The following is a 22905-nucleotide window of genomic DNA, read 5'->3' on the forward strand; positions in this document are numbered from 1 at the left end:
AAATCCTTTGGCCAATTGCCAAGTCAAGCGTTCCTGTATGTATGATACCTTTCACCCTGGCTCAACGTACGTGCATTTGGCCTGAACTTGTAAAATAGATGGACGTCAATCAGCCAGGACAGCTGGTAAGCGCGATAAAACTATTGAAAATTTCCCAGGTATGCAAAATAATTTTGAAACTGGAAGTGATAAAAAAAAATGTCCAAGGTAAAACTTTCTATGCAACTCAAGTACTCTCAGTGCATTATATCACCACTTTTTGTGGAAATTTTATATGTCATAATGAGGGGTTGGCGACTAATTCGCAAGAATTTTCCTACTCCAGACTTGTAGATTACTGTCGAGAGGAGCGTAAAGTTTTCGGCCGTTACTACTAAATGAATGGTTTGCTATTCATGGGATACGAGTGAAAGAGGCCCATTTCTAAAGTTGAGTATGCAGGATCACGTTTCATGACTCTGAGCGAGGTCACTGATTAAAATAGAAATGAAAGAGTTCAATGGAAAGTCTTAATACCTGGATTATACCATTTAAAATTATTGACGAGAAGTTGAAAATAGAATGAATCAACGTTACATCGTCTGAATGGAAATGAGATGACTTTGTGCATAAATTTCCAGGAAATTGCATCCAGAAAAATGGTTCTTTTGAATCAAATAAAAGTCTTTTATCTCAATTTTTTACTTATTTCATCAATATTTTTGGTACAAAGAAATAAACGTTTTACCCTCTTTCAAGGAAAAGAATTTAATTATATTGAACAAACAATTTTTATTTTTTTCTGAATGACCCATCGAGAGTCAAACCAATATTTATTTACTTGAAACAAATTTATCTACATCGAATAAATATTCGCTAATCGAATAAAACCACTATTCAATATCAATAAACTTTCAATTAAAAAAAATCCATTGAACTTCAGCAAAAACTTTATTGAATTTTTATATAATCATTTTTTTATTTAAATAAACTTTATTTGATTCAATAAAATAATATTTTGGTGTATATTTCCATTTGTCGTTCGAATGACCAACGAATGCAGCACATCTACAATTTCATTCAAGCAAATCCTCCAAATATTTTCGCTCTCTCCCTCAAATTTCGCTCTATTTATTCATTTTTCCTTTTGCAATTCGTTATACCCTCGGGTAATGTTATATTCCAAAGTCCCTGTAGACATGCAGAGGCATCTCAAATGCTATTTAAAGCCCCGAGGGGTCTTCGTCTTTGCCCCTTTTCGTTTTTACCCCGAATAACGAAAAGAAAAATGAGAAAAAAAAATATGTGAAATATGAAAGTGTGAAAAAATCACAAGCTCGTGTGTCTCACTGTATTTTTTTTCCTTACTTTTATATGGTCTTGAAGGGTGTAAATACCGTACTGAAAGAGGATAGGTGGTGGAGTATATGGAGACCCTTGTGCGGGCGCCGGTGCATTAAATATGAATGCGATGTCGCTTTATATTGCTCCTATTCCTATATGCTCATACGTTGGGATGAACATTATGTGAGTGCAGGTATCCGGGTACACATCACTGCTGTCAATCAAAGGGGAGCCTTTCACGTGTAAACTGAGTTACACGATGGATAAATTGTGGGAAAAAAAGCTATCGTACAGGCTTTGGAACTTGGCTTTGGTAAGAATTTCTGCGGTAACGGAAGACGCCTCGGGTGATCCTGTGCGATGATGTTAGCATATGATTTTCATGTGAATTTTTTTTCTATGAAAAAAAAAATTGAAATTGAAAATTTTCCTGTTCCGAACGATACCACTACTCTTTGGAATATTTTGAATGTGATGGAATACTCTAACTCTTCAGAGATATATTACACTGTTAAATTTTTGTCCGAATTTCCCCGGGGGAAATTCCGGAAATTTTTATCGTATCACATATCCACTGAAATTCTAAAAAATCTCAACATTGAAAATTCAGAATTTCCTGGTAACTTTTGAGGAGTGGAAAGTCAGACCTTTTCGCAAAAGACCATTTGTATGAGTGGCACTTGCGAACAGCTGTTCCTCTATCTTTTATTTTCCAATGAAAAAACTCAAATCAACTGCTCGAGACATTTTTCAAATGAATATCTCCTGACTCGAGGAAAATAACCAAATTTCTGTGATATTTTTTTCGTACAGTGCATTCTTCAGAGCTACGTTTAGAACAGTCAGATACGTCTGACGTTTTTTCAAAATTATAACAATGAAATTTGTTGTTTTTATTGTTCCATAAAAACACCATTCCTTTCCTTCCGATGAGCTTAAACTGCTTTCAACGGAGGAATCTCTAAGATTTGTAAATATTTTTTAAAGACTAAAAAACGAAATGTTCCCTGTACCCCACACGCCTCTAACATAATGGCACAATAAAAAAAACAAGCTCCACGGAACATATGCAGAAACATAAAATCACGTGAAAAAGGAAATGCCCGCAGTGTATCAGATATGGTTTTACTCCCGGGAGGCACGCGACAGCCAGACGATGTTTGGGGAAGACCCATCTAATTTTGCCATTCAGAAATGTACGGTATTCCGGTCCTCCTGAGTTTATCGAGGAATAAGCTTTGAATTTGAGTGAATAGAAAAATTCAATCAGATGAGACAAATAAATCCAACGAGAAAATAAGAGAACTATGAAGACATCTGTTCACGTTTGATAAATAGCAGGAGTTATTGTACAAATGTATACAACGATAACGGAACAGAGATTGAGGGTAATCGTCGATGTTGAATTTGACGTTGGAATTTTGGGGTAACGAGTGAAGCAGAGATAGGGAGTGGGGCTGGGGGTGGTGAGGAAACAGGGCAATATTTTGCATAGACCATTTGCCGTGACCGAACCAACACGAAACCCCTTTTCTCCAACGCAGTCGTCATGAACGCCGGATGGTAGAATTAACCAAATTCATTTGCATATTGCATAACCTTTCTCGAGAGCCCCCAGCCCCTCCGGGTCAAATGTTATAGAACATCGAATACCAGTGGCCAACGTGTAATCCGCTGCATCAGGTCCGAGGGCAGCAGGAAATACAGCCAGGGGTGGGGGACCAATTAATGGCTTCGGTAATGGAAACATCCGGTTAACGTTGAAAATGATGAAAAGTAAATCCCAACGGGGAGAAATTGGAGTTTTCATTTGATTTCTAATTGGATGAGAGGTACGTCGAGTCGTATCACTTAATAATCCAGTGAGCTGCCTTCATGTAATTATACATTCCAGACGATGAGAAAAATTGCGGTAAATTACCGCGAAATGTTATTCAGTGGAAAGTACAGATTTTTCGAGGATTTTTTTTATGGAAAATACGTGCGTGGGCGGGAAAAATGTCCTTTTTTGAGAATTTTCGTTCAGGGAAGGGCTGAGTGTTTATTTTGGAGCCGACTGAAGATCACGGAAACCAAAAACAGTGAATTTTTACCACATGAATTGGGAAAAATAATTCTCTGTGGTGGAAGCAAAATAACAGTTCAGAAGCTCACTGATAATTTATGACCAGAAATCACTGAATCATATGCAGTTCAAGAGCAATTTTCCACTTGTTCTATTTTCCAGTGAATGTATTGTAATCGATAAAACTCGAGTTACTACCACCAACAAAAAAATTTATCACCGAAATCTCTATGAATTTTTATATTCCACTATTTCCATCAGACAGAAACTTGTTTGGGGAACCTAAAAAATTAGGTACAAAATTGAACGTGGAACCAGATCCTTGGAAAACACGTCCGCACGATGCGTATCACTGTTTACATGATTCTCGGCAAACCCGGGTATATACATCGTATGCACCGAGATGAGGAGAAGGTGAATGAGCACATGGCAAAGTGAATATTATACAAGCACGCTTTCAGCATCAACTTAAATCTCAGGAAGGCGTATACATTTTTTACTCAAACTCAAATTTCACTCTCACGGGAAGATGTTCCTCGAGAATGAGATTTAAATACCCCCAAATGAGTTATTCTATTCTTGAGAAAAAAAAAACCATTGACTCACATAGCTTTTGTAGGAACTCATGATATAAAAACTTTTTTTTCCACTTGTACAATCACTCTCGTTTGAATTTCAAAAAAGTTGAGGACTGATTAACTGTAAACAATAATCACCCGAAAAAATCCGCTGCACGTCGATTATTTTTACACCTCCGGGTGTTTAACATTTTACGTAATTATCAGAAAATAATATATCAGAATGAAAATACGGAAGAGAGTACGCGAGGTGTTTCAACCACGTTTCAGCGTCGAAGTTCGGACCCGCCTGAGTTATCCGCAAGTCTTGAGTCTTTCGGTCCTAATCTCTGTCTCTCTTTGGCTACAGATTTACCATCTCACTTCAAGATATTTATTCTTGTCTCTGTTCTACACACTTGCATTGACTCTACGCTTGCTACGCATTATCTCACTTTTGGTATAAGGCATTTATCTCACTCCTATCCTGCGTTGAGCCCTATTTTAAGAATAGCTTTAATCTCTCTACTCCCCCGGTAGCACTAGCATTCGTAACGTCTTCCTCTTTCTACTCATCCGAGCTTTCTCAATTTTTTCCCTTACGACGCGTAGGTTGTCAATGAAAATAGACAGGTAATCGATCACAATTATTCGTTTACAATGTTCCCCAATTAATTAATCAGCCCCAGAAGGAATGAATAAAACTTTATGCTAGTCTTGTACCAGAGGAAAACCCGCATTTTCCGAGGACAAGGTGCTTTGAGCCAATAAAAAAATTCTGTCATAAAATTTAAATAATTGTTGATGGAAATATTCGGCTGGGGCTGTTGTTATCGATTGAGTAGTAAAGCAACACATGCGTTCTACAGCAATAATTCAAGAGTAGCTCACCGGCGTCGCCAGTGTCTGTTGTGCCGACGTAGATGTAGATCTCTGTTGAAAGCTCTGAATCGAGTGAGCAGTAGTAGTTGCCAGAAATCGTCAGACATGAATCGCTCAGTCGCGTCGCCTTTGTGCATGATGGGATGGATTTGCAATGATCACAGATTACTGAAAAAAAAATATCAATGTTTAAATAAATATGATGTCGTGAATATAAATTATCTTTTTTTTAGGAACATTGAATTATGTGGAAGAAAATTTGAGGATAGGAGTTCCTTTTATATGGCGCAATGATGAGAGTATTTAATGTTTGATGGTTTATAACTAAAGATCTGCTGAGTTCAAAAATTCATCGATTTATGGAAGAATCCAAATTATTTTTATGATTAAATAGACCAATGAAAAATAAATGTCTTCTATTTTTGTTTTCTATTTGTGTGATGCGGGTTTAGGACACCATAAAAAATGATTTTTCGATGTCATAAATTTGTTGTATTCTACAGAATATATGTTACGTAATTTTTCCCCACTTCGCCATTGAATTTTTCCCATTAGTGTACAAGAAATTGGGAAATGCAGAATGAATTTCCAGTCTGCACGTATTGTATTGCCAGTTTACTTCAATCGTTCAAGGGAAACGACTTGGGTAGAAAGTTTCAGAGGTTTAAGAGCTTTTCCAAAGATTGGGAAACGAAATTTCAAGATAAATAAATAAAGTGAGCGATAAACCACAGGTGCTATGCCAGTAACAATTCGCTTTGCACCTTTGGAAACCCAAAAACGACGCAGAAACTATATCCGAAGATTATATGTGCGCATATTACTAAAAAATACACAACATAGAAGTTATTTGTGCAACATATCTATAGCATATATGTGGGGTTCATTTGTGACCGATTTACATTGATGTAAACAAATTAATGTCATACCTCAAGAATATAATTTTATGACCGGAAAATATGCGAAATATATTTATATCTATATTTATATTTCTGATTAATATTTTCTTTATCCGCTGGACGATAAGAAATATTCCATAAAAAGTACAAAACTCGCCGTTCGCTCATCGATTACAGAATCGACTGGTAAATTTTACGCGACAGTATCGCAATTTTTCCCAGTCGATTCAGCCAAAAATGACGGAAATTTCAAAAAAAAATTCCGAGGCACTTCCGTAAAATTTCAGACAATCGAACATTTCTCTCCGTGTGCCCTCGTTATGACTTGTCTTAACTGAACTCTGGCCAATAGAAACGTGATCATTCCACGAAATTGCAAATTAGGAGAACTCGTCTCTTAAATCAGCCGACCAATTAATCCTACATCAAACTCCCGTTGCATTAACAATATTCAAGAGCTTTGGCCACGTCTTGAAATAACTAAACTATATGCAACGCAAAAATCCATTTCCCGCTTGTTTTGAATTCTCCTCGCGCCATTTAATTGATGAATGTGTTTGATGTTAAAGATATTTGGATTCTCTGAGGAATCGTACCTCTGTATCTAAAATCCAAATTTTTCAATTTTTTTTTCTCGAAATTTTTAACGAAAAGTCTGCCAGGGCAACGCCATCGCTGTTCATCTTTTCAAACTAGAAATATTTTTGTTCTCAATATAGGTACTCCGATATAAATATCCAGTGGCACGCAATAAAAATATCGGCGAGCAACAGTTGGTGCTAGCTTCCGTACTCTCCTACCTCCCTCCCACTGCATTGGACATTGCAATTGTCTTTTTTTTTATCCCATCTCGAGCACAAGGGGTGTAAATATTTATCACGAGTCATTGGTTTATTTTTGTTTTTCGCTATCATCTCGCCACGTCATGTCTGGGATTAATCATCACGTTATAATAAATTTGAATCAGAGGAGACTCTCAGGTTTTTCGGGAAGACAATCTTGACTCGTGAGTCATCGCTCGGTGCTGAGAGGAAGTGGTGCCTCTGGCGCTCACAGACTACTGAAAAATAACGATAATTTTCACATCCCAATTCATGATTTCGATTAACAATTGCTGTAGCGTTGCATTTTTCAATATTTTTAAATACCGTTGTCTTCTTAAACTAAATGCATTCATACTTGAAAAGTTCCTGACAAATAAGTGAGACGATTATGTTTCTAATTTGAAAAGTAATGACACAATAATTTTTAAGGGATTTAAAGAGTTTATAACTGCCCTGAGAAGAAATTTTAATGTCAATTTCAGTTCCTATATCAGTTAAATTACATTTACAATAACAGTAAACGTCGCAAATTAAACTAAAATTTATCGTTCGATTTATCACACCAAAGAATAGTTGAATTCGCAATTTTTACTGTTATTAACAACTATTTTTGGACAATTCTGTTCTAAATGAACGTACCATTAAAACTCTGAGTGTTCGTTTACAAAATCAATCCCTGGAATGAGTTTAAAATGTCTTCTCACAAACTTTTCAAACGAACGTTTTTATAATTAGAATCCAACAAGTAGGTCAGATATTTTCCGTATTTTCATAAAAAGAAATACTTCCCATTCGACAGATCATTAAGACTAACGCTAAAATTCCACAAGGAAAATAGCCCCAATGACCTCCTAAAATGCGTAACTTAATGGTAACGACCTGAAAACAATCGCAAAGTCCATCGAATTAATCGTAAGACCTGTTTATAAACACAACGACCATGAGTCAAGATCTAACGATACCTTGAGGACGAAGTGAAGTTACTGGCCAGCAGGGTTACAAGCTGGGTGACGATATATTTAGAGAATTGGGGCAGCGTGCCTATGAGCAAGAGGGAAGAGACCGTCCATTTACTCGTCCTTTCGAAACTATGAGAAATGAAATTACTAATTTGACATTCTATTCCATATATTCCACCATTTCATCTCCATCATCACCGGGAGAATTCCAAATTTACCATTTATTTCAGCATTTTTTTCCTAGACTGACGGTTTGATCTTGGAAACTACCCTCAAGGTCTGCATTTTGACGTGCAACTTTGACCCTCCCAACAATGAATTCGCCAGACGTCAAATGAGACTTGTCGAGTATAAAAGTCATGAATGCGTGCTTCTGGTATCCACCAAAGATCTTTGAGTTATTCTTGTAAACCTTCTTCTTGTGCGGAACGTTATTTTGTGGAATGCGCTCCATGGAGGGCGCCACAGGCATTCGTACGCGTGAATTTGAAGCTCGTCAGATGATAAAACGACTTAAATTATGTTCAAGCATCCAACGAGGATATAATGACATTTTTTAATTATTAGAATTTTTCCCCGCAAAGCCAATGTCCGAATTCCCGATGAACAGGTGCCCAAACATTTTAATTAATGTCTGGAAGTCAGACCAAATTTTCGCTTTGTCCGGACATTTTTATTGTCTGACAAATATCAATAAACGTTATTCGGAATTTGCACCTTTTCAGGCGCATTTTTAGCCTGAAACACAGCGCAGAGACAAAATTAATAACCATCAATCAAGAAACTACTGTCAAAACACAAGTTACAACATCAAAATCCTCTCTATTACCGAAATAAAAAAATAACCGACAAGAAATTCTTCGACAATTCATTTTCAGCTGTCATCTCAGACTGAATTTATTCCCGGGAAAACAGACCGTCGAGAAGGTACGGTCTATTTAACTCAAATAAAATTTTCAATTTATTATTAGTGGCGTAATGTAATAGACGAAAATTGTGATGGCTTGAGTTGGGCAATGGATTTGGAGCAGATGAAGTTTCATCGAAATCAATGGACAGTCCCAAGCTCTTCGTCACCGTTATTGAGTGAAAAGCGGCAATTGTAGAGTAAAATACACGAAGAGGAAAATATGAGAGTGATGCTGCCTAAGGAGAGAGGGGACAATCTCAAATTACGCAGTGAGCTCTACCTAGGCCGTTGAGAATCTTTACTCTACCGACAGGGCGACCTTTTATAGACACTCGACAGTAGTGGGGGACCAAGTGGGAGGACGTTCGAAAATCTGGCGAAAACTGGACGTTGTGGAAAAATTATAACATTTTTATTAATCCACCGAATAATTTGGAAGTCATTAAACCTCCACCAACAACAAATCGCACCTGAGAATGTTCTCCATTACATTCCGAAATAGTCTGAGAAAATCATGAACCACTAATGAAACTGTCATGAATGTGGAAGTAATTAGATGAGAATTATGGTAGTCAAATGAAGAGGCAGAGTGTCGACAAGCTACCAGAAACTGCAAAAATAGTCTCATCTATCATCATAACTCCACCTCCGCATCACTAACTTTCCCCGTTTCTAATCTCAACAAATTGCAATCTATGCCAAGTGAATATTCAACGATTGACTGTAAATCTAAATAAAATTCCATTTCAATTGTTGCTCCGAATTTTTCCTTCCACTCGTCAGAATAAAATGAAAAAATGCCTGAAGTAACGCGAAGAAAGCCACATGGAAGCCCACCCCCTCCGACAATGACAGTATCTTGGCATTATCACAGTGTGAGTTGGCACGTTGTTTTTGGAAATACGAAAGTCTACGAGAGTGTACCTCAACACCAACAATACCACTTACATTGAAATGACAAAACAGGAGTAATAGAAAAGACTTCCTCAACTGTTGAATCATGTGCGCATGAACGCAGAAGGGCGAAATACTCATGATGATCTACTGCGCATGCGATCTTGGTCATTTTGATGGTGGTATGGAATGGACGGCGGGCCATACGAACGACGACGTTACCCGCACTACGAGTAGGGCGCTGGTCGGCACTCCCAGAAGAAGATACCGACTCGTTGGCCAACGACTGAAGATCGACGAGCAATCAGATTGAACAAAAAAATTTTACGGTGGATATTAATTTTTAAACTTTTCCATTTAACAAAATCCATTAAAACTCACAAGATCACCTGGCTTTCCTTCCTACCAATCGGCCCAATCGCTCAGGTACAATCATTTTTCCTCGAAAATTCATTCAGATCTTTTTTTTCGAAAATTTCAGTGCGAGGACTATCGACAGAGGCGGAGAGTGCATCCCTTCTGAAAACGGGATTATTATTTGAATATCGAAACGATTAGAGTGAAAATAAATAGGAAATTATGTCGTCGTCAGCGGTAGCAAAAACCTCTAAGTACACATATCGCAGCAGTGGAGGTGCAGGATCGGCCGATGTCAGCATCGAGTACAGCGCCGACCTGAGTGCACTGAGCAGGCTCGAGGTATGTTAAAATTAATATTCAAATTTTTTAATTAATTCAATTATTATTCACGTTATGAATCATCGTCTGGAGATGAAGACGATTTGGGAAATTAATTGAATGTGTGAAGTACCACTTGGGAGTACCTCTGTGTTATCATTCGAGCCGAAAAGTGTCCATAAAATAGGTGGATAAGAGAGACTGTGTAATATAGAAAAAGTTTTTCACAAGTGAATTTTAAAGAGTGAAGACGCCAAAGTTCAGTGCACCATTGGAAGGATGTTAGTGCCAAATCGTTTTAGGAACTTGAAAAAGTGCAACCTAGCAATGTCTGATATAGAATTGCCGTCTGTTGTTCTCAACTCGAAATAGTAACAAATTTTTTTTAACCTGTGGATTATTCGGGAAGAACATTCAAGTGAATCCTTTTATTTCTAATGTTCACTAATCAACTAAAAAGTCTACAATAGGGAGTTTCAACCGACCTGTAGACTCATTCTCTCGGATATTTTTATTCCCTGTTACGTAAATCGTCTGCAAGCAAAAATTCCTGCAATTTATCGACTGTTATTCTAACATTGTTCATTCTTCTCAATTATTTCAGGACAAAATTCGCCTTCTCCAGGAAGATTTGGAGTCTGAGAGGGAATTGCGTCAGAGGGTGAGTTGGAAAAAATGTCATACGGAATGAATTGATGTATCGATTGAAAAAATTCACGAACTAGATTGATATTATTTTCTGTTTAAAAATAGTACTGAACGTTGAAATTGATCCCCTTACATTCTTTCACACCTGACGAAAATTTTTAGCAATAAAATCTCCAGCGCTCTCCGTGAACTATTTTTGGATTACACTTATAACTTTGGAATTTTCAACTTGTGTAAGAGTATGAGATAAAGGGAGAAAAAGAAGGGGAGGAGAGAAAGAGAGAGAGAGTGACTAGGTCGAAATGTCCAGCTCGGGCGTCGCATCTATAATTAGTTTGAGATTGAGACTGCATTCCTCCAGTTTACGAAAATTGCGAGAGAAAAAAAGCACAATATTTGAAGCTCGAGAAGAAATTGAAAGATTTTTCCTGGAAAATAACCATTTGCCGTTGTCAACGGGACAAGAGGAATAATATTAATTGAATGATTGCATGTGTGGCACTGTCCTTCCGCGATAAACGGCTCGTTTGTAATATGAATAAAGCTCCGGATATAGAAGACGTGCGTTGTACGAATTTAGATCACGCTATTCGGGGTGTTGGAACCAGAGTTAACTTGACGTCAAGCTGACCGATGGCACTGAGCAATCGGTGTGGGTTAGAGACGCCACTGAGATTCGAAACAATGTTCGAGACAAACAATGAGTCTATCATTCATTCTAAATGGTGCTAAACCCATCGTTTAGGGAGATGCTCAGCGTCTTCACTTAGTCAAGGGTTCCTTTGAATGATAGACTATCCCCACCAAGATGGAGAGACATAATTCAGTTGCAGAGAGGTGAAATGGTGTACGTGGGATCACCCCTCGCACGGAGAAAGCAAATTCAGTAGAAATTACCGTACAACTTGGGAAAATTTGTGAATGAAAATTATGGTCAAGTACCTTTTACGATATAGTCGACAAATTTTACCCAGTGGTAAAGTATTTTTGCTCGAATGGTTATAACACAAAACAATAAATAAACGGTACGGTAATTTTTACTGAATTTTTCTTTCCTCAGGGCTCTGTCTAATGGTGATAATGAAATTGGCTCTACAAAATTCGTAATGACGAAAATTTCATTGTTTCCTATAGATTTTGAGACATTTGATGAACCACTTGGATCCGATTGGCGAAGATAATGAGAAATAATGAATAAATGAATAATGAAAGACTGTATTATTTGTGAATGTTATTTGTGAATGACTTACCAAATATTCTGTCCTCACTTGGAATGCATTTCTTTGAATGATGACCTATCTAATGTCGTTTAGATTGAACGCGAACGCGCGGACCTGAGTGTCCAAGTGATCCAGCTGTCTGAACGCCTCGAAGAGGCTGAGGGTGGTGCCGAATCTCAGGTAAATACTGTAAAATAAAAGAATAGGATTGTTATCTACGTAGAGAGACGAACAGTTATTAATCTTTGGTGGTAAAATAGTTTGAGATCAACAAGAAGAGAGACACCGAACTTCTGAAACTACGTAAACTTCTGGAGGATGTTCACCTCGAGAGCGAAGAAACCGCGCACCATCTTCGCAAAAAGCATCAGGAAATCGTTATCGATTTTCAGGATCAGATAGATCAGCTCTCGAAAGCTCGCGCCAGGTCAGTCCCACATCTAAATAAACTGGCAATGAAAATCCAGTGATGCATTCCAGATACCCCGTAACCACCAATGAATCATAGCAAGTTGTAACAAAATTAAAATAAGAAAAACAAATTCCTACTTTTTATGGCTCTTAAATTTTTCATCTTCCTCTGAGGAGATTATGCCTACAGAACTGGCTAGTATCCAAGCATATACACACTGAGAGTGTGTACCTGAAATACATAAACGAGCTGCTCACGAGTGATTTTCTAAACATAGGCCCACCCGGTGATTTTCGTTTAAATGAGCCCAGCTCTTCTGCTACTTTTGCTTATCGGTGAAAATTGCAAGAGCAAGAATTCAAAGAAAAAAACGGACTTTCAATTTTGAAGTGAAAAAATCAAAATTGGAGAACAAGAAAGAAAAATACATTTCACCCTGGAACAATTGAATAGACAAAATTTTCGAAGAACAATTTCTATCATTTTTCGACCAATCTGAAACTCTCAGTCGAAAAATTCAATAGAATTAGCCATTTCCTCTCTAGAATTTTCTCAGCTCGAATTTTCCAAGTCTTTTCCTCGGTTTTTGTCGAGCAGAAAGGCAAAATTAAAATGAAAAAAGTTTGAGAAATCTGAGCTGAGGAATTTCTGTAGAAATATCAAGAAAATAAACGATTTAAAAAAATCGAATTCTCTTGAATATTTCACAAGGATCGGCCGAAGATTAGTAAAAGCTTTGATTAAAATTCAGTGGAATTTCCGAGAGAATTCCCCCGTTTTTTTATTAAATTTTTTCAGCCCCGTTGAAAAACCAATCCACCTGTTGCCATGAGTGGTTGACTTGACCGATAAGTAGGAATTTCATACGTTTCCATCTTCCCCACTTTTTCCCCATTTATTTTTTCTCCCACATCAACAACGTGAAACTCACGTAGACATTAAACTCGACTTTGCTTATAACTATTTTTAACTCGTATGCGAGAGTCCGCAAAGCCACCACCCCAACGGTTGGCGCGCCATATTAGTACACGGTAACCGGCCCCTCGAGTCCCCCACTATAGTAACAAAATTGGATGACACCTTACACTAGTCTAAGATACGTGGGTGGATGTCTAAATATTTTTCCCATGTTTCATTATGCCATGATAATGGCCGATGAGAAACTATAACAATGAACATTCATCCATTGCAGAGTTGACAAGGAAAAAGCCAAGTTCCAGCAGGAGGTTTACGAACTCCTGGCCCAGCTTGAAAATTCCAACAAGGAAAAAACACTTGTTATCAAGACGGTTGAGAAGTTGGAGATCCATGTGTCTGAGTTGAATGTCAAGATTGAAGAGCTCAATCGCACCATTGTCGACATCACCAGCCACAAAACCCGTCTCTCCCAGGAAAATATTGAACTTGTACGAGAAGTTCAAGACTTGAAGGTACGGAATAGAGTTGAACCTTCGTATCACACTCGAGACCTCCCACTCTCGACAGTTTCGTCCTCTACCAAATGTTTACATTCTACATACTTAAATCAGTTTAATAAAACAACAACATTCCCTCGATTTTATCACTCACTAGGGATAGATCAAGTAACCTACAAACGTTTATCATCAACATGTGCACTCAACACCTTATAAATAACAAAAGATTTTCGAACAAAAAATGACTGAAAGGCTTTACCGTGGGGGGCTTGTTAAAATGACGCCATATGCCATAATCCTCACAATTCAGTGAATGTGTTGTCGTTCTGTTTGTTCACTCATTGTCGTTTCACTTAATCTTGGACATCGTCAAAATAACTCGACTCTGTTAGTTACTAACTATCTACTCCTCACTATTACGAACTATTTCACTAAATTCACCGATCCATCAAACAAACTGAATAGCGATGATATTATCCTGGAGTGAAGACATCCAGAACAATATCAGACGCGTACAGATTTAATGAGAGCTGGACTCCCTCTGGTTTTCAGGGACTCAAACACAGTGTGGCCATCTTGTGCTCATGTGTAAAACATTGAGTACACATATTGCACATAAATGTTTCTGACCTATGTAATCCAATCTATTTACAACAGATATTGGACACAACATTTTTCTAGATAAATTCTAGCACGAATACTCCAGACATTTTAATTAGTTTTTTGGGAAAAATTCTAGTGCAGGGAATGTAAAAAAAACAGGGAAAATGTTTATTTTCTATTCTATAAGTTCTCGATGGCCGCCATTTTGTACTTATCCCCTCCATTCTCGCAGTAGGATTTTCCCAAAAAATGTCCTTGTGGAGAAACGAAGATGCTCATGTGACAATGGAATATTAATTTTTTGGGGTCTTACATTGATCAGGTAAACATTGAGAGCGTCCAATACACGAAAACTCAACTTGCCAGTCAACTGGAGGATGCTCGCCGTCGTCTTGAAGACGAAGATCGTCGTCGTTCTCTCATCGAGGCATCTCTCCACAGCGTCGAAACCGAACTCGAGTCAGTTCGCGTACAATTGGAGGAGGAATCTGAGGCTCGCTTGGATCTCGAGCGTCAATTGGTCAAGGCCAATGGCGAAGTCTCCATCTGGAGGTCCAAATACGAAACTGAGGCCAATGCACGGGCTGAGGAAGTTGAAGAACTGCGACGCAAGTACTCGGCTCGCATTCAAGAACAGGAGGAGCAGATTGAGACTCTGTTGGTTAAAATCAACAATCTGGAGAAGCAGAAATCTCGCCTTCAATCTGAAGTTGAAGTTCTCATTATCGATCTTGAAAAGGTACAAAGATTTTTCGTTACTACTGCTACCAATGACGATCAAACGAAAGTTCGCTTTAAAGACATCGTCTGGAACCCAAACAGAACGTAGACATTTTTGTCTCTTCTCTGTTCATGAATTTGAGATAATTTATTTCATCGACAATAAATCCGATTTGTCTTATTGTTGCTTCTGAATGATAGTATTATATTAGTTTACACATTAATTTTTTTATTTTAGGCCAATGGCACAGCTCGGGAGCTCCAGAAGCGCGTTGAACACCTGGAGAAGGTCAACATCGAGCTTAAATCTCGCCTGGAGGAGACAGTCACCCTCTACGAGCAGAGCCAACGTGATCTGCGCAACAAGCAACAAGAGCTCATGCGTTGCAATGCCGAACTCGAGAAGACACGAGACCTGAAGGAACAGCTTGCACGTGAGAATAAAAAACTTGGAGGTGAATATATCATTTTAACCCCTGAAATTCCTGATAAACAGATAATTCAATCAATTCCATTTCCCATATCTCTGAACAGACGACTTGACTGATGCCAAAAACCAACTGTCCGACATGAACCGTAGACTCCACGAGTTGGAACTCGAACTCCGTCGTCTGGAGAACGAACGTGAGGAGTTGGCTGCTGCCTACAAAGAAGCCGAGGCTGTAAGAACTAGTCAATTTGACAATAGGATTTACTCGTCGATGATCGTTCCTGACGAAAAAAATATTTGTCTATTTCAGGGTCGCAAGGTCGAGGAACAGCGCGCTCAACGACTCTCCGCTGAACTCAGCAACTTCCGTCACGAGGCCGAGCGTCGTCTTGCAGAGAAGGATGAGGAAATCGAGGCCATCCGGCAAGTACTCTTTTATTTTTTATCCAATATGAATATTTCAGTAGTAAAGCGGTGGAGCGAACTAAGCCGATTTTGACTATTGGCAGAGCTTCAATCAATATCTTGAAATGTAAGGGAGATAGCAAAACGTGATTTATGCTTTGAATTTTTTAGTATCGCGTATAAAACCCGAATGGAAAATATTAAATGCACATTTTCAAGATTTTTCCAAATAATGAAAAATGAACGATTGAAAAGTCTCGCTAATACCATCACAATGAAATCTTTCAAATTATTGTTCGGTCCTGCGACTTTTGTCATTTCTGGCAAAATCTCCACCGTTATAAGGACAAAAACACATAAGTCCATTTAGCCGAGTATATCAATGTATTTTGACGATTCATAAACCAGAAAAATATTATAAAAATTCGCCCTCATAAACTTGAATTTAAACGTCTGTTATGTGATGTCATTTCGTCCTGTCTGTGAGCTAAATTACATAATATAAATTCTGCCATTGCGAGTCATCCTCCTTTATAGGTAGGTAGTCATATAGAATTACGGGATGGTCCCCAATAGAATTGGCAATAAACGGTACACATTCAGAATTTACATTGTTTTTACCAAGTTGTGAGGTATATAAACGAACCTCACCGGCGACTAGCGTAATCCAAGATTAACGACGAGGACGTTGGATCTCAAAAAGAGACATAATATATCAACATGGCGACACAAAAAAGAAAAAATTATAAGTTATTTAAAATTTCAATGTGTTAATAAATTTAGCGATGGAAATTATGATTTTATAATTGAAAATTTTTTAATTGATGAGGAGACACACAATTATTCTATCACTAAAAATTGTCGTCGGTCTCGAGCTCGCAATTTGCTTCAAAAGTTATCACGAAAATTTTGTTATCTCCCTTAGATTCTAAGATATTCCTCAACGAATCGGCTGAGTGCTACGTCCGTTCAACCCATTTTACCATTTTTTTATTGATCGCATTCACATTTTACCATCATGATTAGTTCGAACGCTGATTGTATGAGTAACGCTCACTCTAAATTAATGACACAGGCCGCTTTATTTTTATCCCCATATAATATCGTGGCTGAACTCCCAGTAGACATTCCTCAATCTTCAATGTCGACATCTACTCTATCGCCAGCGTTATGGCTGTAAAAATTGAAAATTGAAAACGAGCAACGATTTAATTATTCACGCAATGAGCCAGCGTTTTCAACGGACAAAAGAAGAAGAGGAACTCAATATCTGTGGCGACGAGTGAAAATGGAACTCGTGTGGTCAGACCGTAAACGTCATGTGTCGATCACTCTTCACTACTCATCATTGGAAATCGATCGTCTGTCAGCATCGGCAATCTTCGAGAGTGATCGAGTGCATAATTTAGTACACTCGAACACTAAGAATACAAGTACTACAATGGGTATCGATCCACATATTACCAGTGCTGATTGGCCGTCCTCGTTTTACAATAGTTTCAACCCCAATAAAAAAAACGTACAAATGATGCAGACGTTCAGTCGATTCATCATTCATTCTACCCCTCATCAGTGCCGAGTGTCTTTAATATTTCGGTGTCAATCTTCAAAGTTTCTCATATCGAATGCGCACAAGGAATCGCCATCTCAGTGATTAACTTGAGAATAATCAGATTTAATAATTTTTTAATACTCGCTCATATCAATTAAAAATGTCCGGAGATGTGCCGCCCTCTCAAATGCCTTTGGATACAAAATGGAAACACGTTCCAACGACAGTTTATGATCAGAACTATGGATTTGGCATAAATTATTATCAACCGATGATCGATTACATCGATCAAAAGGAACAGAAAATTGTGAAGAATCCACAATTACCGGAATTGCCCTGGTCGGATGGACGATTTCTCTGGGAAAAAAAAAGAATTTTACCGTACAGTACTGAGGAACTCAGGAGATATGCTTTTGGAGCTGAAGAACAAGCGAAGGAACATTTATCGCACTTTAAGGTAGGTTTTCTTGAATCATCAGTTGGAATGATTTACGGATGACAATTATATGTAATTAGTCCAAACGATCTCATGAATTTGAATTATTGATGCGGAAAATCAAAGTTAGAACGCAAAGAGGGAAAAATGAACGATTATTGGCGCGGGCAACTTGGCGACTAGCTGACCTTTTCTGCATCTAATTCGGTAGCTGAGTGTGGCTTCGAGGAGCCAGGCGCACTCGAATACCCGTTTTATTGCTGACTACTGCAGTCCCAAGTCGCGTCTCGAATTCATCGAATTTTCGCATTTACACATCCACAAATTCCAATTTTTTACAGTTGATAAATAATTTTTTTCCGAAAAGTTTCTGAAGCATGAAAGTAACATAAAATACAAAGAGTGAAATTATTGAAATCAATAAGTGAAAACTGTGCGAAGGAGATCTCGAAGAATAATAGTATTGGCAAGTGAACTATTCCATCTTCGTAAGAATAAATTCCGTTCCTATATATTACCTTTAAAGATAGCAAAACGCTCGGACTTTAGCCTGAAGAAGGCAGTGGAAGCGACACACGTAGCGAGAGACATTGAATCCGGAGTAGAGGCAGCTGTTAAAATACGAGAACAGACTATTCCCCTGGACGCATCAATGGCTGATCTCAGTGTTCAAGCAGTTAGAAATTTTCAGAGGATAAAACATGTGCAGGAGGCATTGGATCATGCTAAAAGTCTCAGAGGAAAATCTGCTAAAGCTATTGAATATGAATTGAAAACTGAGAGTATGAAGAATCTGTCCAATACAACGGAAATTTCGGATATCAGAAAGTATCAGAGACAGACCATGCAGGCACTGTGGGATGAGCGGGACCATGTGAGAATGATGGAGGATAGGAGTAGACTGCTACAGGAGGAAGATGCGAGACTTACTCAACCTCTTGACGAGCTTCAGCACGATCTTAAGGCACTTGAGATCAAATCCAGCACCTATTTCATTGATAAGAGGTAGTTCTATTATTGCATGAGGTATTCCATATTAAACGAGTCAACGATTGACATTAGCCCTTTTGAAAATGAAATTTGAACTATCATGATGGTAAAATAAAGTATAAGCATTGGCGATCTTTCTTTAAAAATCTTTAAATATTACTTTTGTTCATGAATTTGTTATTAATTTGTCATTCTCACAACGATAGCAAGCAGACGAGCATCGAGATTGAGCAGCTCAACGCTCGCGTCGTTGAAGCCGAAACGAAACTCAAGACCGAGGTCCAGCGGATCAAGAAGAAGCTTCAGATTCAAATCACTGAATTGGAACTTTCCCTTGATGTTGCCAATAAGAACAACCTCGATCTGCAAAAGACCATCAAAAAGCAGTCGCTCACTTTGACCGTAAAGATTTTTAATAACTATCAAAAGTTTCTGTAAATTTAATAGCGTTAATTAATTCACGCTTTTTCCGCTGCATCTGCATTTAGGAACTTCAAGCTCATTACGACGAAGTTCAGCGTCAATTGCAGGTAACACTCGACCAATTGGGCATCAGCCAACGCCGTCTTCAATCTTTGACTGCCGAAATCGAAGAAGTCCGTGGCAACTACGAATCTGTGAGTAAAAGATTCTCCCTTTTGTTCGGTGCCAATGAAAATATCGTAATAATTCAAATTTGAGTCTTGGAGTTGTCTTATAACGACCTTTATGATCCCAAGGGCTGAAAATGTATTTTTTAATCGGTTATTCAACACTTTTATTGTGTTCATTCTGTGTTCCTCAGGCACTTCGGGCAAAGAGATGTGTCGAGCAGCAGTACGAAGAGTCGGTCAGCCGCATCAATGAACTGACAACGATCAACGTTAATCTTGCATCATCCAAGTCGAAGGTTGAGCAAGAACTTGCAGCTGTTGCTGGTGACTACGAAGAAGTTACCAAGGAATTGAGAGTGAGTGACGAGAGATACCAGCGTGTCCAGACCGAGCTCAAACACACCGTTGAGATCCTCCACGAGGAGCAAGAACGTATTGTCAAGATCGAATCGATCAAGAAATCACTTGAGATTGAAGTCAAGAACTTGTCTGTTCGTCTTGAGGAAGTTGAGGCCAATGCCATTGTCGGTGGCAAACGTATCATCAGCAAACTCGAGGCCAGGGTAAGTTAACGATGTTGACTCTATAATTTTTCTGTCAATGTACAACTATTATTGAATTCATTTTGATTGACTTGCTGTCGTCAGATTCGTGATTTGGAACTTGAACTTGATGAGGAGAAACGCAGACACGCAGAAACCGTCAAGATTCTCCGCAAGAAGGAGCGCAACATCAAGGAAGTGATGATACAAGTTGAGGAAGATTCAAAATCAATTGCCCTCCTCCAGGAGAGCCTCGACAAGGCATGTCAAAAGGTCAACATCTACAAGAGACAGGTACAAGAACAAGAGGGTATGTCTCAGCAGAGTGTGACGAGAGTACGCAGATTCCAAAGAGAACTCGAAGCAGCTGAGGATCGCGCTGACACTGCTGAGAGCAATTTGTCTTTGATCCGTGCTAAACACCGCAGCTTTGTCACAACATCGACCGTCCCAGGATCCCAGGTATACCTTGTCCAGGAGACGAGGACTCAAGAAACACTTTAAAAACAATAATTGCCAAAATGTTCCTTGTAAAATGCCTCATTATCATTATATCATCATTTTTTTTCTTCCTTTCTTTCTTTCATTTTGACAAAAATGTAATGTCAACTTTTTTTCCTCGTTACTTTTATTATTTATTTTGTATCTAAGAGTAACGAGAGGACAAATAAACAAAAGGCGCGATATTGTCGATCATCAAGTGAAAGGATAACACAATAAATATCAAGAGGCAATTAAATGATGAATAATCATTTCGACTAATCACTCATTTCTCTGTTGCATCGGATAAAAAAACATCGTTTGATTAAAATTTTGTTTTTGATACTGAGAGACAGTGGCGCCTATCAAACGATCCCCACTGCGAATTTGTAAAAAACAAAATGAAACAAAAAAACTATTCTATTTTTATAAAAAATGAGAAAGTTACAGCGACATTTACCAAGATCGAATAATCCCAATTTGCAAAGACGCATAATAATATATATTCAGTTGACAAATCCAAAGTGAAAACAAAAACACTGATCGTTTTACTCGAACATCACCAATCCCAACCAGAAATTTATCATTTTATTCAAATTAAATTTTAATGAATATTATTATCGCATGTCTATTACACGTACAATAATATTGTATTTAATGAATAATTCTGTTACTACAAAATATAGTTAGGTACTATTGCCCAAAGTGAAATATTCAATTGAGTACATAAGAGCACTCACTGTACGAAAACACTTAACCTGTGTCATTTAATTTAATAATAAACTGAAAACGCGTACGTACGAAAAATATATACGTATATAATATTTATATCTTTCCTTGGTAATCGATACTTCCTAATAAAACAAGGGCATTTCGTTTTTATTTTGAAACAAGCGTAGGGTGAACAGAGCAATTCGAGTTAGGGTATAGAATTGTTGTTTGTCGTGACAAAGTTCGTCAACGACAAAAAAATATTACTGTCATGTGAAATAATCAGTACAATTTTCATGTGATTATTCAATATTCAGTTGAGATATTTCATGGGAACTGAGGTATCGCAGACTTTTTTAATTAATCTATCTAAATTTGCCCGAGCAAACTTCGCGTAATTCAAATAAAATTTTAAAAGTTATTCCCTATTCCCTCTTTACCGAACGCAGATGAAATAATGTTTTAATAACTTAGTCGACCTATTGTGAATTTATAATACGGTAAGAAATTCATGGCAGAGAGGTAATTAAATGAAGGGGGGGATAAGTGCAGTTATCGCATTGAGGATTCAACGGGAGAACTCAGTAATTATTATTAATTCAGAATTCATCAACAGAAAAATTGAGTGCATCCCCGGAAACTGGCGCAGTAAAGGTTTGCAAGGGACCAATGTAGGTCTGTATGAAATGGAAAACAAGGATAGATACAGGAGAAAAAATTGATGTTTAAAAACTTTCGGTTAATTTTTCTGAAGAGATCTTTAGCTGGAATTCGATTTAATTAATGGTTTTAGGGTTGTTAACAGTGACGAGTGTGAGAGTAATCAGGACTTACCTTATAGCCTCGCCTCGTACAGGGGCCGTGGGTTATTTCTCCAGCACATGTATCCTTCCTTTTGTCAGCCTGAACCTGAGTTGTCCAAACTTTTTTTTCTGGAAATTTTCTGGGAATTAAAATGAGTAGCACATGCTTAGTATTTATTCAGAACAATTGAGATGACTTTTTTTTTATTTCGCCTGCGTGACATGAATTTTCCTGAAAAACTTAAATCGATAAATTCAATAGGAAATTCCGAAAGATCCTTATTGTAGAAATAAAAATGAAATGCCCATGTTTTACTACGAAATGTCGAAATTTCCTTGTGTCGATGTTTCCATTAGAAAAACAAGCATTCAATCAATTGGCCATCATACTGAATGAGGATTGATTGGTATGAAATAATGTCAGTTCTCAAAGTAAATTTCTTTATTCGAGCATATGGCGTTTATTAGTAGGGTCCGCATGGGCTCACATATTGGAGTAACTCATGAGCTCATCTTATCAATTAATTTGTTTTCCTCTTAAGTAAATGTCACGTCATGAGCATTCTTCAAAATTCTCACAGACGAAGTATTCCTGATGTTCGATAGTATACATAATGTGAAAATTATCTTCAAGCAATTTCATACAATTTGTCGAGCTCAAAGAAGAAATCAACCGCTAGTTACGTCTTCAATTAACGTCATCATTTCCTTCACCTTCTTCATCATCTCCACGTCATTTACAGGATCAATTATAGTATCAGACTATGATATTAGATTAGTGAATGTATTTGTTTCGCATCGGGCATGATCAGTGTTAGTCACAGGTATGTATTCACTCAAGAACCTATTCCTAAATTTTCCATTAACCTTTTATAATATTAAATATTGATCCTGTGATTAAATCGACTAATTTAATGAACGCTACCAAACTTGGACAAAATTAATACAATCTTT

At 37.8% G+C, this 22905-nt stretch overlaps 3 protein-coding genes across 8 annotated transcripts in view; 2 read left to right on the forward strand and 1 right to left on the reverse strand.

Moving 5' to 3' along the window:
- Positions 1-4270, reverse strand: part of Fhos (Formin homology 2 domain containing) — a 117398-nt gene extending 113128 nt beyond the window's left edge. For 4 of the 6 annotated variants that reach the window (XM_064126608.1, XM_064126611.1, XM_064126606.1 and 1 more), the window contains exon 1: positions 3995-4269. In XM_064126608.1, the coding sequence (XP_063982678.1) occupies positions 3995-4015 (21 nt within the window). In that variant the 5' untranslated portion in view covers positions 4016-4269. Of the gene's footprint in view, positions 1-3994 lie in introns of all 6 variants that reach the window. The other 2 variants (XM_064126619.1, XM_064126610.1) reach the window with 1 other exon arrangement.
- A 5212-nt stretch (positions 4271-9482) lies between these two features.
- On the forward strand, positions 9483-21246 carry LOC135165378 (paramyosin, long form-like). Its single transcript, XM_064126629.1, has 14 exons — positions 9483-9642; positions 9795-10012; positions 10596-10652; positions 11953-12039; positions 12120-12286; positions 13464-13701; positions 14612-15028; positions 15248-15464; positions 15544-15671; positions 15750-15866; positions 19033-19224; positions 19311-19439; positions 19607-19978; positions 20063-21246. Exons 2-14 carry the CDS (start codon positions 9893-9895, stop codon positions 20459-20461), a joined length of 2640 nt encoding a protein of 879 aa, XP_063982699.1. The 5' UTR covers positions 9483-9642; positions 9795-9892; the 3' UTR covers positions 20462-21246.
- Positions 16925-18996, forward strand: LOC135165387 (paramyosin, short form-like). Its single transcript, XM_064126651.1, has 2 exons — positions 16925-17853; positions 18359-18996. Exons 1-2 carry the CDS (start codon positions 17557-17559, stop codon positions 18839-18841), a joined length of 780 nt encoding a protein of 259 aa, XP_063982721.1. The 5' UTR covers positions 16925-17556; the 3' UTR covers positions 18842-18996.
- Positions 21247-22905: the final 1659 nt, after the last annotated feature.

The sequence above is a fragment of the Diachasmimorpha longicaudata genome, chromosome 8 (assembly GCF_034640455.1).
Source record: "Diachasmimorpha longicaudata isolate KC_UGA_2023 chromosome 8, iyDiaLong2, whole genome shotgun sequence".
Lineage (NCBI taxonomy): Eukaryota > Metazoa > Arthropoda > Insecta > Hymenoptera > Braconidae > Diachasmimorpha > Diachasmimorpha longicaudata.

Excerpts from the sequence above, each read along its gene's own strand:
- LOC135165378 (XM_064126629.1), top strand. The coding sequence starts at position 9,893 with ATGTCGTCGTCAGCGGTAGCAAAAACCTCTAAGTACACATATCGCAGC. Across the intron at positions 15,029-15,247 it reads TCATTATCGATCTTGAAAAG|GCCAATGGCACAGCTCGGGA; the intron begins GTACAAAGATTT and ends TTTTTATTTTAG. Across the intron at positions 19,440-19,606 it reads TCCGTGGCAACTACGAATCT|GCACTTCGGGCAAAGAGATG; the intron begins GTGAGTAAAAGA and ends TGTGTTCCTCAG.
- LOC135165387 (XM_064126651.1), top strand. The coding sequence starts at position 17,557 with ATGTCCGGAGATGTGCCGCCCTCTCAAATGCCTTTGGATACAAAATGG. Across the intron at positions 17,854-18,358 it reads AACATTTATCGCACTTTAAG|ATAGCAAAACGCTCGGACTT; the intron begins GTAGGTTTTCTT and ends TTACCTTTAAAG.